The following is an 18630-nucleotide window of genomic DNA, read 5'->3' as shown; positions in this document are numbered from 1 at the left end:
AGTTTCCTGGAGGATCACTTCATGTAAATAGACTAATAAAGAACATAGGTTCTTATGTTGGGGTTGGGAAGGGTTCAGATAGGCCATTCTTATGATTTATCTAGATCAGCAATGCTTCTTACAATTCGGTATCTAGAGTTGCTTGGAGAAACTGAATGATTAAGTGACTTGCCTCTAGTCAAACAGCCAGTATGTATCCAAAGCAAGCCTAGAACCCAAGTCTTTGCTTGAAGTCTAGCCCTCTTGTCCATTGCACCATACTAGTTTTCACTAATAATACCAAGGGATTCAAAATAATTTCAAGGATGTGAGCAAACTAAGACACCTCGGGGTGGGGGGACAGGTAATCATGAGAGGCCTCAGCATCTTATTCTCGATCAAAGCAAGGAAGCTAGAGATGATTTAGACGTGAGGAGGGAGTCCTTTACAGCCTCCTCTGAAATGGCACAGGGGTAGGAGATGGAATTTGTGTGGAGGCCAGATGGCCAACCATTTTGGAATAGTGAACACACGAAGATGAAATAGAACTCGCAATGTAGGTAAGAACCTTATTATAAATAGCTTTAAATGACAACGTAAGGCAACTGGGGCTTACCCAACAATTTTCAATAGGAGAGTGACATAGCCCCATCTGCATTTTAAGAACATTAATTTTACAATCATGAGGAGGATGGATTGAAAGAGAAACCAGCAGCAGGGAGATTAGGTGGCTACTACCATTGTCCAGGCAAGAGGCAATGAAGGCCTGAATAAAGGAGGTAGCTTTTTTTTTTCAAGTAACAAATACTTTAAAAATTAATCTATCATTCCTGCCATGCCCCTCACCCTCCTAACCTCCCCTATTGAGCAAATTAAAACAAACATTTAAAAAAATCTCTCAATACATATTTACATAGTCCAGCTAAACATATTCTTACATTAAACATGTGTGAAAATGTATGTCTTTCTGTATTTTTTTAGGCTCATTACCTATCTGATCAGGAAGCGAATGGTATATTTCTTCCTTCTTTGGAACATGTGATCAGACTTCTGGTTTGCCAGTTTTTTATCTGTATGTTATCATTACATAAATTGTTCTCCTAGCTCTGCTCATTTTGCTGTACATCAGTTCATATGATTTTCCCAGTTTCCTCTGAAATTGTTCATTTCATCCTTTCTTGCGGCATAATAGTCCATCACTTTTCTATATTACAATTTGTTTAGCCATTCCCCAACAGGACACCCCTTTAGTTTCCAATTTTCAGCTACTGCAAAAAGATCTGCTATGTTTTTGTACTCTTAGAGACAGGCTTAACACCACCACTCTGATGGGACACTAAAGCATTCAAAAGACTCGAGTAGTTAACAAAAGGTTTACTTTGCCCTAACATAGCAGGGATACGCAATAAGGTTACCTTGGGCATGGCTCCCTCATCTTCATATAGAAACATGGCTTGTGATGTATGTGCAAGTCAACTGTGCATGAGTGGGACTCTTTGGGGGGTAGCTAGGTGAAATGGATAGAAGGTTAGACCTGGAGTCAGGAAGACCTGAGTTCCAAACCAGCCTCAGATATTTACTAATTGTGTGACTCTCGTCAAGTCACTTAACCTATTTCCTTCAGTTTCCTCATCTGTAAAATGGGGTATAATAATAGGACCCACTTTTTAGGGTTGTTGCGAGGATCAAATAACTGCAAAGTGCTTACCACAGTGCCTGCCACATAGTAAAAGCTACATAAATGTTATTATTTTTTATGCCCCTAAGTGACTAGGAAGCTTCATCAAAGGAGGCAGGGGCCAAGCAAATCCCAGGGACAGTTTTGTTGCCTTTTAGGGAAAAATAATCCCTATTGCCAGGAAGTGGGAAACCCTGGACCTACCATATGTACATCCTTTTCCTCCTCTTTTGAGATAAAATGGGAGTAGGTATGTAGAGCTGGGTCAGAGGGTATGCCAGCTTTTAACTTTTTGGGCATTATTACAAAGAACTTTCTGTAATGGCTCTGATACCGGGGCTAGTGGCTGTCAGTGAGAAGGGGATAGCTGGATATGGTATCCATTGCCTCCCTCAGCCTCCTCTGTCCTCTGATTGGAGGGCTGAGCCCCAAACTCCTCCCAATGCCTTTCTTTACAGAAGAAATCAGACTGTTCAGCTCACTCCACTCTGCCATTTGCTGCTTTGCCAGGTTTCAACTCCATGTTTGATGCCCCTCCCCACCCCCAACTCCTTCTTCCTTGTCTCCTTTTGCTTGTTTTCTCACCCTATCAGATTGTAAAGCTCCTTGAAAGCAGAAACTGTTTTTGCTAATTGTATCCCCAACACTTAGCACAGTGCTTTACAGCACATAGTAGGTACTTGATAAATGTTTATTGGACTGGATTGGGTTGGGTTGGATTTGGAGGCAGAGTCACCAAGATTTGGCAACTGATGGGATAAACAAGGGTGAATGAGAAGGAAGAGTAATCCTGACACCAAGGTTGTAAACCTGCTGGACTAGGATGGTAGCAGAAGAGTTTGGGAAAATGGGTTATAAAGGAAAGAAGTACCTAGTGTCCCAACCCTAAAACACTATAATTGCAGCAAATCTAATAGAAAGCTAATGTTCACTAAAGGAAGGCATGTTACTGAAGGGTATTCCATGACACATCCCTAGGACTTATTTCTGAAAGCATTGTGAATTACTTTAGAGTCAAATGCTTTGATCGAGAAAGCAAGTTTCATGAGACAAATTTATAAAAGTTAAGAGCCATTCCCCTAGTAGACAGTCAAAGGATACGAACAAGCAGTTTTCAGAAGAAATCAAAGCTATCAATAGTCACATGAAAAAGTGCTCTAAATCACTACTGATTAGAGAAATGCAAATTAAAATAACTCGGAGGTACTACCTTACACCTATCAGATTGGCTAATAACAGAAAATAAAAATAACAAATGCTGGAGAAGATGTGGAAAAATTGGGACCCTGACGCACTGGTGGTGGAGTTGTGAACTGATTCAACCACTCTGTAGAGTGATTTGGAACAACACCCAGAGGGCAAAGAATTGGAAGAGGGACACCCATCAATTTGGGAATGGCTAAACAAGTTGTGGCTTATGATTGTGATGGAATACTATCGTGCTACAAGAAATAACAAGCAGGATGCTTTCAGAAAAACCAGCAGACTTACATGAACTGATGTAAAGTGAAGTGAGCAGAACCAAGAAAACACTGTACACAGTAATAGTACTATTGTAAGGATGATCAACAACTATCCAAGACAATTACAAAGGGCTCATGATGAAAAATGTCATCTGCCTCCACAGAGAGCTGAAGAACTGAGTACAGATTGAAGCATACTTTAAAATATTTTTTTCTTGTCTTGCTTTTCTTTTGCAACATGGCTAACATAGAACTGTTTTGCATGACTTCATATGTATAATTGATATAAAATTGTTTGCCTTCTCAGGGAGGGAGGAGGGGCAGAAAGGAGGAAGAGAATTTGGAATGCAAAATTTTTTAAAATGTTAGAAAAATTCATATTAAATTAAAAAATAATTGAAAATGTTAAAATAAGAGAAAAAGCAAGTTCCAGCTCCACTTTCCACCACAGCTATTCATCCTGACACTTCACATCATTCATAGCTCTAGTTACAGGTATTTCTCATGCATTATACATTTCCCCAACAAAAAGGCCATGTCACTGACAAGTTTCTTGTGACCAGGAATAGTTGTGTGGTATTCCCAGCACCTAACATAGTAAATACTAGCAAACATGGTAAATAGGTATGTTGATTTTTCTACTAAAAAGTCTTTCTTCCACATTCTAATATGTCTTCCTCCTCTTTCGAATCCCATCTCAGAGATAACTCCTGTGAAAGTAATCTTACACACACTCCTGCTAAAATTTTTCCTATGTGAACTGGTCTTTTTGCCTGTCACACACTCCTTTGTATTATACTTACTTATCCATCCTTTAATACCTTCTCTTTCACTAGACCAAGTTCCTTGAAGGAAAGAAGAGACTAATTTTAACCCCTGTAATGTTCAGTCATGTTTGACTTCTTGTGATCCCATTTTGGGTTTCTCAGCAAAGATACTGGTCTAGTTTACCATTTCTTTCTCCAACTCATTTTACAGATTAGGAACTGAGGCAGAATTAAGTGACTTGCCCAGGGTCACCCACCTAATAAATGTCTGAGGCCAGATTTGAACTCATGAAGATGAGTCTTCTCGATTTCCAGATTTGAACTCATGAAGATGAGTCTTCTCGATTTCAAGTCCAGTGCTCTATCCACTGCACCACCTAGCTCAACACCCCTGTAATACCCAGTGCCCAATACTGTACCTTACATAGAGTAGAGGCTGTTTATGGAACTGAATTAAGGCAGAAGGAAAGCATATAATACATTTTTAGAAGACTTGGAATAAAAAGGTAAAACCCTCAGTTACTAAGAACACCTCAGTCACAATGGTCTCGTGTCTAATGATTCAGGGTAACAGATTCAACCATAGAACATTTAACTTTTGGATACATTAACAGTTGTAGTATCACTTGATGCCTATTAAAGTTGTCTTCCTGTAATAGGTTTTGGAATTCACTGTTTTACACCTTCAAGATTAAGTGCCGAGTAACAGTATACGGAGCCTAAAGGAATGAGCACTTCAAACAATGTAAATACAAAATTACTGACATTTTACTACCAGAGAATGTTTCAGCTTTTTTGTGTTTTGTGTGTGGAGGGTTGGGTGGTGGGAAAGTAATGGTACAACAAATAGGCTAGAGACTCCACCTCTCTAAAATAAACAAGTATCTTTGTTTTTGTAAATAATAGTAATAAACATAAAACTAAGCTACTACCCCCACCCAGTTGCTCATTATACCTTCTACACCTCAGTGTTCAGTCCTTACTTACAAATGCTAATGTTAGCTTGTCTTAAAGCTGCCATCTTGAACTAAAGAGGTGCTATAATTTTATAAATTGGAAAAAAATGAAAAGGGAATTGGGGTTTCACAAAAAGTGGCCTGTCCTACAAGCTTCTATCAGTGTTTAAAAGTAACCAACAAAGCCAACAGTTTAGAAATGACACCATTGTATGAACTTTATTATTAAAGCTCATTAAATGCTTCACAATACCAGTTACAACAGGATCAACATTTCCTCCATTGGTAAATCTCCACAGGACAATGTACTGTTTAGCAAGAGATAAATTTTAAGTTTTTGTTCTGCATGCTACTAATACATTTCACTATCTTTTGTTTTACCCAATGACATATAAATAATAATAATGAAGAAAAAAGTTCTACCCTATTAGACAATTTTGGAAAGCCCTTATGAGGTCATATTTAATCATATTTACACACACACACACACACACACACACACACACACATGCGGAAATGGAGGGTAAGATGCAAGAAAACTACCTTGGCAGAAACAAATGCTTAAAGATTTTTAGTCACAACCCTCTTGAATGAGCAGTACATTTTTTTTCCAGAAGACAAAATCAATTTCATCCTTACTGATGCAAATGGTTAATACTGCACAGAAGCTTAGTATGAATTCACAATTCCACAGGAATCTGAAAGTTACCAAGGCAATTTTCCCTTTTAGGATCATAATGACTACAGACTTAAGCTTTGCATTTTTCCATTAATACACAAAAAATTTCTAAACATTCTTAAAAAAGAAAATATAAATAAGTCTCAGTATGTCTTTTAGAATTACATACTACGGCAAAAAATATTTTCATCATTTGTTGGTAGTGACCCTGCTTAACTTAAAGTGATTTAGTCCAAATCCATGTGAATGGTGCTGTTGTCACTGGGATGACAGTCTCCATTCTGATGCAGGCCTTCAGCATTCATGTTATTTTTCACTTCAAAACCTTCATTCTTATCCACATTGGGGCCATTCAATGTTTTTTCCTGCTTGGGAGATTCTACTTTTGGTTTTGGTTGTGTTACAACTGGTTCACAAGTATGGATTAATTCCTGAGGCAGAAAGACAAAATGAAGTTAGTTCAGATTTCTTCATGCCTTTTTAGAGAGATTTTTCTTCTCCACTTTCTAATTTCCTTATCCGATGCCAATCTATCCTGCTAAAATAGAATTTTACATATTAAACTCTTGCATAAATCTGAGTTGTGCAGACTGAACAAAGACAGAACAAACATTTTCACCAGGCCATTCTTCTGTGCACTAAGTTGAGAAAGGAAAGCGAGCTTCATCGCTCTCATTAGGGAAATAAACTGGACTGCGGTGTCACTGATAAGAATGCAGCAGGAACTTAAGTTTTGCAAGGTGGCCAGGAGCAATGAGAGGTCCAGGGTCACAGAGCCAGAATATGGCAGAGGTGGACCCAGACAGCAGTTCGTGACTCCAAGGCCGGCTCTCTAGCCACTGTACCACACTGCCTCTCATCATTTAAGACCCTACTGTTGATCAGATTTAACTTTTCTTTGCCTTTTTCTAGGGGATGTGACTCAATCAATCAACAAGCATTTATTAAGTGCCAGGCGTAAATGCTCAGGTACAGGTGAGAGGATAAAAGGAGCAGGTCCTCAGAGGCTCATCTGATAAGAGAAATCTTTCTTGAGAATGGAGCTACCTTTAATGTCCAGGGAGCTACTCTGGTGATACAATCTCACAGATGGAGGCTCAGGAAAAGAAAACAGGGCTATGTAGCAACACTCACCTCTATCTTCATTTTTATTTCATTGCCACGTACAACTGGGTCCTGATCAAGACTTCTTTTAGCCTGAGCATTCATGACATTATTCATCCACTCCATCGTTTCATTGACAGACTTTTCAACTTTCTTCATTTCTGATTCATCAATGTGGATATATTTCTCATCCTGAATGGAGTAAACAAAACTGGTTACTCTGTGTAATTAAAAAGCTGAAGGTACACCTGAAGTAAAAGGGACAGTTAATGAAGCACATGAAGTGAATTAAAATCTTGGAAGGGACATCAACTCCTTCCTACTGTGTTATAATTGGTTTCTGGGCAAATTCTGAAGTGTAGCCGAGGAGGCAAGGAGAGGACAATCCAATCCAAACACCAATTTCCATTTTTCTGAGGGGAATTTTGCTGGTTATGGAAGTTGCCCAGTTGGCTCATTTGTTAGTGGTTAATTTCTACATAGTTTTCACCTCGATATATGCAGAAGGACTCACTTTATTCCTGTAGTCGCCTGCTATTTTTGCATAGTGTTGCAGCCTTCGTCCTAATTCTTCAAACATTCTTGGTCGTTCCTCAGCTTCTTGAAACCTAATCTTAATTGGAGTGCCTAATTTCTAAATCAAAACGAGACACATGACAACCATTTCATTTATTCTGCAAGACTTATCTAACTTTTATAAAACAAAGAAATAACTCAAGGGTGGGTAAAACCTGTGGCTTGAGGCTGCACCTTGCCCACCCCTGGAATAGCCCCTATGGCCAGGTATCCTACCATCAACTGGTCCAACTTGTCAACATATGCTTGTTTGGCTTGGTCCTCTCCCTCCTCATACAGCCAGTCTTCAGTCTCTGTCAAGAGTTTCAGGAAATTTTGATGATCCTAGAAAACGAAAAGTTGAGTATTCAGATTTGGCTTTACCACAACTGAGTCTAAGAATTATTTCATAAGAAGTGCTAACATTTATGAATTGTAGGTCTTATTTTGTGGAGCTAAGCTGTACTGGTCATAATGTGTACTTAAGCCCACGTAAAACCTTCAGAAAGAAGAATGGGAACCAGGATGACTGATAGATATCCTGCCCCAGGTAGATAAGTGGGATTTACTTTCTTCAAATGAAATAATTCAGTATAAGAATATTAAGTGGATCTGCATCAAATAATGGTAAAGTATATAGTATTTATTTGTTATACATAAAATTCTTCAAGAGGATTTGGAAGAATCATAATGACATTTCTAATCAGTAGCCTGTTAAATCATAACCTTGGGGTTTCAATTATTTTATCTGGAAAATACATACATTATTATTGTGCTTACAATGTAATTTGAGGAGTCCAGGTAATTTGCAAGCAGCCCAATGTTAGTGCACCTGGCTCAATCAGTCTCAAAGGACTCTACCAGTAATTTCCCACTTTTAAGGTAAGTTGAGGAGACTAATTTTTCTTTCCACTACTTATTTGCATGGAGACCTCACAATAAATTTTTCATTAAACTTCACAATAAACAGCCCTATGAGGAAAGTAAGAAGTAACGGTTATGCTAAAACACTCAACTTCAGTATCCTAATACACATCAATGTCACTCAACTTTAATTAAGATCAGCTGACATCTGGATTGATCAACAAAGAGCTAACATCTTGGTTCTTAGCCAGTAAGTCTATCCACTAAATTATTTCATCATGTGAGCGTTTAAACAAATTCTTAAATCAACTGTTCATTACCCAAACTCATAATGTTATAAATTTCTCCCTAATTCCTGGAGTTTGAAGTAGATTACCCAGAAATGTCATTTTCATCCCACCCTCTTTATGCTCCCAAGTTAATAGGTTCTAGAGCTGACCAGAATGTTAGGTTCTACTAAAATAAAGGGTCTTAAAATGAACTGGAATGGACCATCCTTGGAGTAACCTAGGAAAAGACCTGAAATGTCCAGCATTAGTCCTAGAAACATTCGGAGTCTCCCCGTGACCTGCTCTAGACTTTGGCTTCCAATTCAAAAAGAAGCCAAATGAGTATTTGGGATCAGGCCTTATTAATAAGTATTTATTAGATGCTTAATATGTGCCACTGTATAAACTTTGTACAAAAGCAAAGATAGTGTCTGTGTGTATGCATGTATTTGTACTTAGTTCTTCAAACATTTTGACATTCCTCATCTTCTTGAGATCTAATCTTAATTGGAGTGCCTAATTTCTAAATCAAAACAAGATACATGACAACCATTTCATTTATTCCTCAAAACTTCTATGTTTTGCAAAACTAAGCAAGAGGCTCTATACCTAGGTGTCCTACCATTAACTGGTCCAACTTCTCATATGTAGATAGTTATCTACTGATATCAAGATTAATCTATTGGGAAATAATGTGTAGATATTTATCTACTGATATCAAGATTAATCTATCTGTATAGGTGATAATTGAACCCATGGGAACTGATAGTCACCCAAAAAATCCAGGAGAAAAAGAGAACCCAGGATAGAGCCTGGACATATATATACAGTTAGGGGTTGATACAAATGGTGACACAGTAAGATTGAGAAAGGGCAGTCAGAAACAATCATGAGAAGCTACACTCAGCAGCATCCTTCATCTGAACTGAATTTGGGGACACAGTTAAAAAAAAACCCCAAAACAAAAAAATCACCCCAGAAAATTGCAAAGGACAAAAACTATACAGCTTAGGTTTGTGACTTTGGTTTTGAGAAGTCACTGGTACCAAGTAACATAGGCTTGCTTGCTGTCAGTACTCCTTTGCCATCTGAAAACAGACAACTCTGGTTGACAAGCTTCAAACTTAAAGGGCTTTCAGTTTCTATAAGCTTAAACTACACAATGTTTTGTGGAGCAGAAAACAAAATCTAACAGTCAACAGACTGTATCATCAGGAAGAGTAAGTCTCATGGTTAGACAGCTACCATACCTGTTCACATATGAACTGTTCATACGGCCCAGACAGCTTATCCCTGAATTCATAGACATATTCTTCTACCGCGTTTTTGGCGTCATTCCTCTCTTTCTCGAGCTTGTCTTGCATGATCATCTTGCCCTGCAAGAAGAAAAAAGAATTTATCTCAGATATTATGCTCATCAAACCTTGCTAAAAAGAGCCCAAAGTTAGTAACATATTTTTAAAATTGATTGCATGATTGTGTGTATCAAATATACTTCTGGTTTATGACAGCCAACACATTTTGCTCTCAGTATAAAAAGAACTACGTAGGCAAATAACTTCATGACATTTTAAAACCAGAACAATGGCTCTCTTTGGTTAAGACACCTATAAGTAAACTTAATTCATGAACACGAAGAAAATAAGTGCAACTATTTTATTAGTGAGACTTGTTATTCTATCTATAGACAGTGACCCTTCCCATCATCTGCAATAAATACTATGTTGCAGTAAGAAGGAAAACTGGATCCCCAAATGCTCTTAGAGCATCCTATAATGACTGGGATAGGACTTCAAAAACTATTTCCATTCCAGCAGTCACTTAGCAAAAAACTTAATAAACAACATGTTTGCCAAAGTGTCATCCACAACAGAGAAATGGCATAGTGCAATGGGAAAGAACAACAGATCAGGCACGGGATACTGACTTTTCCATTTACTACCTATATATGATTTTTGGCAGGTCAACCTGTATTCTGTGAAACGAAGGGGTTAACAGCAGGCCTTACATCCTTTACAATTTTCACAGGCCACTAGAAATCCTTTCGCAGGCAACATGTTGTGCAGACTTAAGTTAGATTTTCTCAGGTTCCTCGCTGATCAATCTGTGAGTCTCTTGAGTCTATCGTCACCATACTTTTACAAGGCTGAAAGTTAGTGCTTTCCATAGTTCTCACTTGAGTGTCACAACTCTTGTGATGGAGGTACTACAGATTATTATCCCTACTTTATGCATGAGGACACTGAGGCTCAGTTAAGTCAAGCAGGACCAAAGCCTAGCTATCAGCAACAAGGCTATCTTTGAGGGTTTTTTTAAAGCTTCCTCAATGTGGCCAACGTTTGTCCATGAACATGCAGTTCACACCAAATACATCCATTAAGAAATTCACATTAAATATGCGGAAGTTTAGGTACAGAAACAAGTAAGACAGTTTCACTGGCAGGATTCTATAAGACCCATTTACAACTTTTTATTAGTAGTTACATATTTCTCTAGTTTCGTTAGTTCAAGTTAAACTAAAACTTATTTGAACACACACAGAGAATGAAACAAACACATCAGTCACAGTTAGACCTATGAAAGAAAATACTTAACTGGAAACTTACTTCTGTTTCAATATACATGTTGAGAAGGTCTTTTCCCAATTGCCAGACCAAGTTTGCTTCAATGGGAAGCTCGACATTCACCACCTTTATTTTAGGTTTTTTAGCTTCTGGAGGCTGATCTACTTTCTTTTCATTTGCCTTCAAGAGAGAAAACAATTCTTAAGTATTCCTTCAAAAAAAATACACAGACACATCTACACAAATAAAATGGAATTCATCACTAGACTGAGAAACCATCTCCTCCATCTTTAGTAAGGATCATAATCATAATCACAGAAATGGGATAGTGCTGTATGGTTGAACTTTTGTACAACTACCAATAAGCATGTATTCTAATGACTAACATGCCTCATCGTCAGAATTTTTCTTGTATCTACTTAAATCTCTCCTATGATGCTTATGCTATCCTCAAAGAATTATGCCTCAGTCCCCCTATTTCTCCGTCTTTGTGGCTCTTCTATGATCTCTTCAAATTCTCAACATCCTTAGTTTAAGAAGAATGTGATAGCATTTCAAATGAAAATTCAATCAGTGCTACTTACAATTATTACTTCTATATTCCAGCATTATCATGTACTTTTACAAAACAAGATGTCCCAACAAAATGGACAATCACTATGGTTAATGTGACTTTCTGGAATTTTGGCCTAAGGAAATAAATACCTAATGGGGATTTTGAATATTTCTCTTTTCAGCTACTTATGCCTTTGGTCTTTTCATTACTTTTAACCAGCTTTGTAGCTAAGTGACAGAAAAAGAGTGATAAATCATCTGACTCAGCAGCTACCAAAAAATTTTGTTTTGTAAACACAAGGCTTAAATAGGGCTCAGAAATTCTTCTTATACTTGTTCATTATCCATGCTTTCCCCCTCTCTACTACCCGAAAGGTACATATTTCCACATCCTAATCACAAGCAAGAGAACTACAAAAATTCAGGCTTATCATACTTGTCAATGTGAGGCAAGCTGATCAGATAACAAATATTTCAAAATAGGAGTAAATAAAGTAGCTGGTCCATAATGTATTATAGAATATCATGCAAAGGATCTTAAGGAAATTTATGGATAAGAAGGACAGGATGAGATAGAAATTTATAGATCATCTGAGGCAAGCCTGAATAAGTTATAAAACGTGACTGAGGCTCAGAGAGTTGGGGATCTAAGTTCACACAGTTTGTTAGCCAAGTTGGTCCCTAAACTTTGACCAAAAACTTTACTTCCCCTTAAGCACTAGAAAATACCAATAGCAACAATTCACATTTCTACTCAGTGACTAGAACTTATGAATGCTATAGCCTCTTCTACCTAGTGGAGAAGCAGATATGGCAAGTGTCAAAACAGTCCTCCCTTACTGACATCTGGGTTGTTACAAGGATATACAATAGTGAATAAAGGATAGACTATTTACCTAAGAGACTAAATTGACTAACAATGTGACTAGTATGCATTGCAAAATGTTATCTAAAACAAGCAATAAAGATGCTGACAAGAAACATTCTGGCATTCCACTTGGACCAGACAATTATCGTCTCCCAAGAGTAATGCATCTATAATTTGACCATCCAGATAGCCATCATTAATAATGGCACTGAGGAGAGTGAAAGGGAAGTTAAACTATTAGAGGGAAGCAATGCTCTCCTGACATACAAAAAAACTACAATAATAAAGTTTACAGAAAACTAAAAAACATGATCAGTGGGTAAAAGATGAAGCCAAAGAGTGACATGCAGACTAATAAAAGCATGAATATTTCTACCCACAGATTTAAAGAAGGTATGAGGAATAATCCACATTTCTAATACCACTGATTAGTATAGAGGGCCACTTCAGGATTCCTGTTATTTAGAGTTATTTAGACTAAGTTTTGTTTCTACTGTTTGGAAGAAATTCTGTCAAGCACATGGGTGTGATAAGCTAATTTGAGGCTACTACTGCTACACAATGGAAAAAAAATTGTCAAAGCTAACGGACCTGATGGCAGATCACTGAAGTTGTTAGGCTGAAAGAACAAAGGTATTGCATAAATTGTTGCCCAATATTTAAAGAGTAGCAAACGAGGTTATAAGATTTCAAAGAATCTTTTCTGTAACTCAAGAAGGAAAGCAACTGACAAGCATGGCCAATATTTTACTATCATTTAGGATCTGAAAATTTGCTACCAGGAACGTGCGGCAATCGTTGAAAGTTGGTGATCAGAATATATAGTCTCATTTTATCCCTTCCCTATCAGAAGGGAGAAAGAGCTGTAATAAAGAGCTATGTGTAATAAAATGAAGTTCACCATTTCCATATAGCCATGTTTGATGATTTATCAATAGGGGACCTAGGAGATGCTATCAATATCCTGGGGAACTGAGAAACTCCATAAACTCTGCTCACAAACACTACCATTCACAAGGGGTGTTACAATAGCAATCATATCCCTAAAGCACACGTGTAAGTGTTTGACTATTCTACATCAGCAAAGCACTTAAAAGATGAGTTCGGTCATGACACATATAAGCAGGAGTATCTTACTGTGTGTAGCATGCTGCATTAAGTTCTAGGAATAAAAAGGCATAGTCTCGATCCAAGATCTTCATTAGAAGTACAGAACTGACAACTGTAAAGAATTTTTATTACTTGGGCAAACAGTCTTATCAGAAAGCATATATCATGGAAACAAGATCAAGACCACTACTACGACCTCTGGGAGGTAGATTTTGGTACTAACCAAAATTGACTTAAAAAAAAAAAAAAAAAAAAGGCCTACACAAAGTAATGTTAGGCTTTTACCATGGGAGTGCAACCTGGATTTAATAGAGATGACCTGAATTTTAATTCTATCAATCAACCTTGTCTTAACTGGAGGATGGGATGGAAAAGGGAAGAAACCTATAATCAAACTCCAAAATTTGATCATAAAGATAAATGGACAGTAGAGACAAATATCCAAGATATTGTGATGTCATCACAAGATGAAGAATGGTAAGTGACTAAAAAGTTATGACATTGGAATCACTTTAAGGAACTAATTGAAACAAAGCCTAAAGCGATATGGTATAAAAAGTGAAAACATGCAGCTGAGAAACCACAGCAGAATTTCAATTATAAAAAATGGAGTTTTTTTTTTTTTTTGAGTAAAAACTTTGGACAAATAAAGCAGAAAGGTCTTTTAGATGGACAGTTATTAGAGAACAAATTTCACATGCATTCAGTGCAAAATGACCAAGTGGCAAATTAGGTTTTAGTTATACTTGCACATGCAGACCATCAACGCCAACTGAATATATCAAATGTTCTATTAGAAAATATTGAGAGGTGGCTGTATAAATGCAGACAAACAGCTGCATGGTGCTGCTGCTCATCATTACACATATTCATGTAAAATCCATGTTATGGGGGAGGTGAGGACTGCTTTTAAAATGTTCTGTTCATTACTAGTTCTTCATAATTTTCTCAACACAAAACAAAAGACTTGAGGAGAAAATATACTAAGAATCAATCTACCTACACATATTTATTTTCTAATACGTTAAAAAAGGTAAAACCAACTTAAAGTGATCAACTGAAAACATGCAATACAATTGTATCTATGTCTGCTGCCAAGAGTTAATATCCTAAGGTAATGAATTAACTAATTTTCTACTACTGAATGGCAGCAAATCAACAGAAGCTTTTGGAAGTAAAGCAAAACATTGGATTGACTTCAGTGTTGCTACTTAAAAAAAGTTAACATGAAAATCCTACGTAAGAAGAACAGGTTAACTTTGTATGGTATGATTAATGCTTACACGTTGTAACATTTTCTAATGGAATGAACTAGAAGAATCACTCACTTTGTCAGCATCAGGGATTTTGTTTTCTTCAGAGGGAAGGTCAGGTGAAGGGGGACACTGTGGAGTTTGTTGACCATCAGTTTGTACCTGGGGCTGTGTTCCAGCGTCACTGTTGTCTTGCTGGATATTTTTCTGAAATGAAAGCCCAGGCACAAAGGATGTAGAAAGCATGTGTACTTGATTTTATTAAAGCTAAAGGGCATCAAAAGTCAGTACACTCAATTTCTGCTATACTCTAGGGGGAAAAAAGTATCTGATCAAAGCAAGCTGAATTCAATATCTGAAACTGAGAACCTGTAAAAAAATTTGGTTGAAATTAACATAGCTTTTTTAGAAAGTAGGCAATGTGATGACAACCACCAAGTGTGACGATCTTTACTTCAGAAACGTACACAATTCTCCAGGATCCATAATGCTGGGCCCTCAAAAGTGACAGCCCTGATTCTATGCCCTGGCCTCTGGTGTGACTTTCATTCTCAGTTCCTGGTGTTCAGGGTATATACAGCCAACTCTCAATTACATGGAGAGAATGCCCTCATCTTTGCAGTATGCAGGTTACAGCAGGGTCCTTTAATTTTCAATGCAGCTGAGAACACTCCACAGGGGTTACACAAAAGCAGAGAGAGGCTATTTTGCTTAGTAGACAGAGCAAAGAAGTCTCACTAAAAGTTTAGTGGAGAACATTTTGGGACTCTCTGTAGACAGTCACCCTACATCACCAGATGATTGAGAGTTGGCTATAGTTTCTTTCATACTCTGAGGAAAGCCCCAAACCCTTAACTGTTCCCCTTGAGACTCCCTTTCAGTCATGTAGGCTTCTGGGGTGGCTAAAGCAATACATGATTCCTGTAAACTTTACTAGGAGTCCAAAAGGCAGGGGAGAGCAAATAAGGAAAAAAATACCAATAAAGATGTTTAATGAAGGGACACCTGAAAAAGAGACACTGGTAAACTTATCTCCTTCGATTGAAGAGACTACTATTTGCCCAGTATCACTGAAGTCTGGGGTGGTAATGTCTTTAATCTAGAATTTTAGTTTTGCTACACGAGTTCCTTGACCAAAGTCTGTTTGAAAATCCCTAATGGAAAAAAGGGGGAAAAAAAAAAAGGAAAAAAGTTTTGGGGGCAGCTAGGTGACGCAGCAGATAGAGCACCGGCCCTGGATTCAGGAAGACCTGAGTTCAAATCCAGCCTCAAACACATAACACTTACTAGCTGTGTGGCTCTGGGCAAGTCACTTAACCCCAATTGCCTCACAAATTAAAAAAAAAAGAGAGAGAGAGAAAGAGAGAGAAAATCCCTAATGAATACATTACTAAAGTTGCTGTTTTAGGATTTTTTCTCACTACTGGCTATGCAGCTGCTATGATTCTTACCAATGGAATCTGAGATCTATGTTATGTAGAAGCAGTTCTCTATCATTCAGTAAGTAATAAGTTATGCTCCTTTTAAACTAGTGTTCTAAACTACAAAAAGAACAAAGAATAAATCATTCAGGAATATAAATGCCAGTTTTTTCCATGCAGGGTGGCAGGGTAGGATGATATCAGCTTTAATATTTATTAGACAAACCAAGTAGTTTTTTCTATGGTATAAGTGAGGTAAGCAAAACAACATTCAATAAATACCTCTAATGTGTAAAACACTTTCAATTATTTCTACCTCATGTTTAGCAGCATACTGAAATTAGCAAGATCTAGAGTAACATTTAAATTAGAAACTGCTTTGCTTCAGGTAACAAAGATAAAGGACAAAGTTCTATATGACGAAACTATAAAACACATTTCTCAATGCATTACTACTACTTCCCTTAGACGACTTTGATAGGTTGGAATAATTTATTTTTACACCCTTCTACCAGCTCCTTAAGATGGCCCTGTACCACTCTATCTACTTCCCACATAGTTCATACCCATGTCCCCAAACTTACATCAACATCTGCATTTTCAGGTGGAGGTCGGCTCTGATGCTCCATATCTGTTTCAATGGAGGAACCCTCACTTTCTTCTGTTGGGATTTTCTCTACCATTGATGCAGTAGATATTGTAAAAATGCCATGAGTGTTGACACGTACTTTGACTTTGACTTTAGACTTCTCTCCATCTCTCTGAGCTGAAACATTCTGGACTACAAAGCGGCCTAAAACAGAAGAACACATTTGGAAGAGTGTCAAAGACTGCAATACTGACATGCCCCAAAATTAGATTTTAGGAAAGAACAAGAGAGAAAACCAATAAATACACACTAGCTCTAACAGGCTGCTCTTCTTGCCTTGGTCCTCCATTAATCTATTGCTTACATTTTTTCCAAGCCTACTCCAGGTCCTTCTTTTTTCAAAAAAGCCTTCTTGAATTACTGTAGTGCATAATTCTTCTTTAATTCCTGGAGCATTTACAGGTTGAATCAAACATTCTGCTGTCTGGAATACATACTAATTAATATATTCTCTAAGGCTTTTTTGGACTGGTTGGTGTATACTCACATCCTGACTCCTAACTTCAAGGAGATTAATTTCTTTGTACTCCCCCACCCCCATAATGAGGGCAATAAAATATAACACTCTTTAACAGTGATATAGCACCTACAATGTGCCAATTGCTTTACAAACATTATCTCATTTGATCCTCACAACAACTCTGGGAGGTAGGTGCTGTGAATAGCCCCATTTTACAGATGAGAAAACTGAGGCAAGGAGAAGCTAAGTGACTTGCTCAGGATCTCACAGCTAATAAATTTCTGAGGCTGCATTTGAACTTAGGCCTTCCTGACTTCAGACCTGTTGCTCTATCCATTGTGCCACCTCACTGCCCCCCACACTCCTCTTAAAACATAACACTAACAAAAACTTAGATGAGATTCAGCATACTGTTAGGATACTTCAAACACTATACACTAACTTCAATCTGAATTGTAACTTCCATTAGTGGGTCTTTTAAAGAGTAGTTTTAAATTATTATGATTAGTCAATTCTACCTTCCCTCTCTATGTTTTTTTGAGGACAATGTGGAGGATTTATAATTAAGAATACAAATGTTAAGAATACAAATTACATTTATAATTAAGAATACAAAAGATTGAAATTATTTTCAACATGGCAAAAAGTAATTACCATTCAGAAAAAAGATAATTATTATGGGCTTGGACTGGTAAGACATTCCAGGTTTTATTTATTATTAAGAATTCTGGGGGTAGGCGGGTTAAAACCTCCTGAAAGATAACATTTGGCGTGTACCACACCCTCTCTCCTGAAAGAGTTACTTTCTTGCATCACCAGTCAGTTTCCTTACCTCTAAAATGAAGGGCTCATACTAGATGATTGGGAGGGATGGATCTCAGTGACTTGCATGACAGACATACTTGAATCCAGCCTCTAACGCTTACTAGCTGTGACCAGTCAAGTCATTTAACCTTTGAGCCTTAGTTTATTCATGTGTAAAAATGGGGACACCACCTCTTAGTTCCCAGAGCTGCTGTGAGGATCAAAAGAAAACAAAGTGCTTTGCAAACCTTAAAGCACTAAATAAATGTCACAGATTAAAAATGAACACTGAGCAAGAACCAGTAATGTTTAATATAAAGACGGTGCTTTGTGGTGTTTTACCTTCTATCTGAACTCAAAGAAATTCTATGTATAACAAAGCGTTTGTTAGTTGTAATACCTAGTGTCACACAGTTATTAATTACAACTTCATCTATATCATTTTGGGAAAAAATAGCATACTGGTAACTTGTACTTACCAATTTTTGCTTCTGGGTATGGAAAGCCTTCAGGATCAGAGTAAAAGGCTTCTAACTCAAAGGGACCTTTCCTATAAAAGGTGAGAACTTTGGAGAAAGGAGCAGCATGGTTCCTGCTGAACACTTCATGAACACTAAAGTTAGAAGAAAAGA

The 18630-nt window shown here is 37.4% G+C and overlaps 1 protein-coding gene across 2 annotated transcripts in view; it reads right to left on the bottom strand.

Moving 5' to 3' along the window:
• Positions 1-5035: 5035 nt before the first annotated feature.
• The window catches only part of HSPH1 (heat shock protein family H (Hsp110) member 1), a 29378-nt gene continuing 15783 nt past the window's right edge, over positions 5036-18630 (bottom strand). Inside the window, exons 10-18 of one of the 2 annotated variants that reach the window (XM_027835192.1) lie at positions 18478-18611; positions 16670-16878; positions 14740-14871; positions 10921-11058; positions 9565-9690; positions 7419-7526; positions 7141-7260; positions 6657-6818; positions 5036-5953 (exon numbers count right to left, since the gene is read on the bottom strand). In XM_027835192.1, the coding sequence (XP_027690993.1) occupies positions 5750-5953; positions 6657-6818; positions 7141-7260; positions 7419-7526; positions 9565-9690; positions 10921-11058; positions 14740-14871; positions 16670-16878; positions 18478-18611 (1333 nt within the window). In that variant the 3' untranslated portion in view covers positions 5036-5749. The remainder of the gene's footprint in view (positions 5954-6656; positions 6819-7140; positions 7261-7418; positions 7527-9564; positions 9691-10920; positions 11059-14739; positions 14872-16669; positions 16879-18477; positions 18612-18630) is intronic. The other variant, XM_027835191.1, reaches the window with a different exon arrangement.

This window comes from Vombatus ursinus, unplaced genomic scaffold, assembly GCF_900497805.2.
Source record: "Vombatus ursinus unplaced genomic scaffold, bare-nosed wombat genome assembly UNPS02014813.1, whole genome shotgun sequence".
Taxonomy (NCBI): Eukaryota; Metazoa; Chordata; class Mammalia; order Diprotodontia; family Vombatidae; genus Vombatus; species Vombatus ursinus.
Note: the sequence above shows the minus strand (reverse complement) of the source record. Positions and strands in the feature narration are given on the sequence as shown.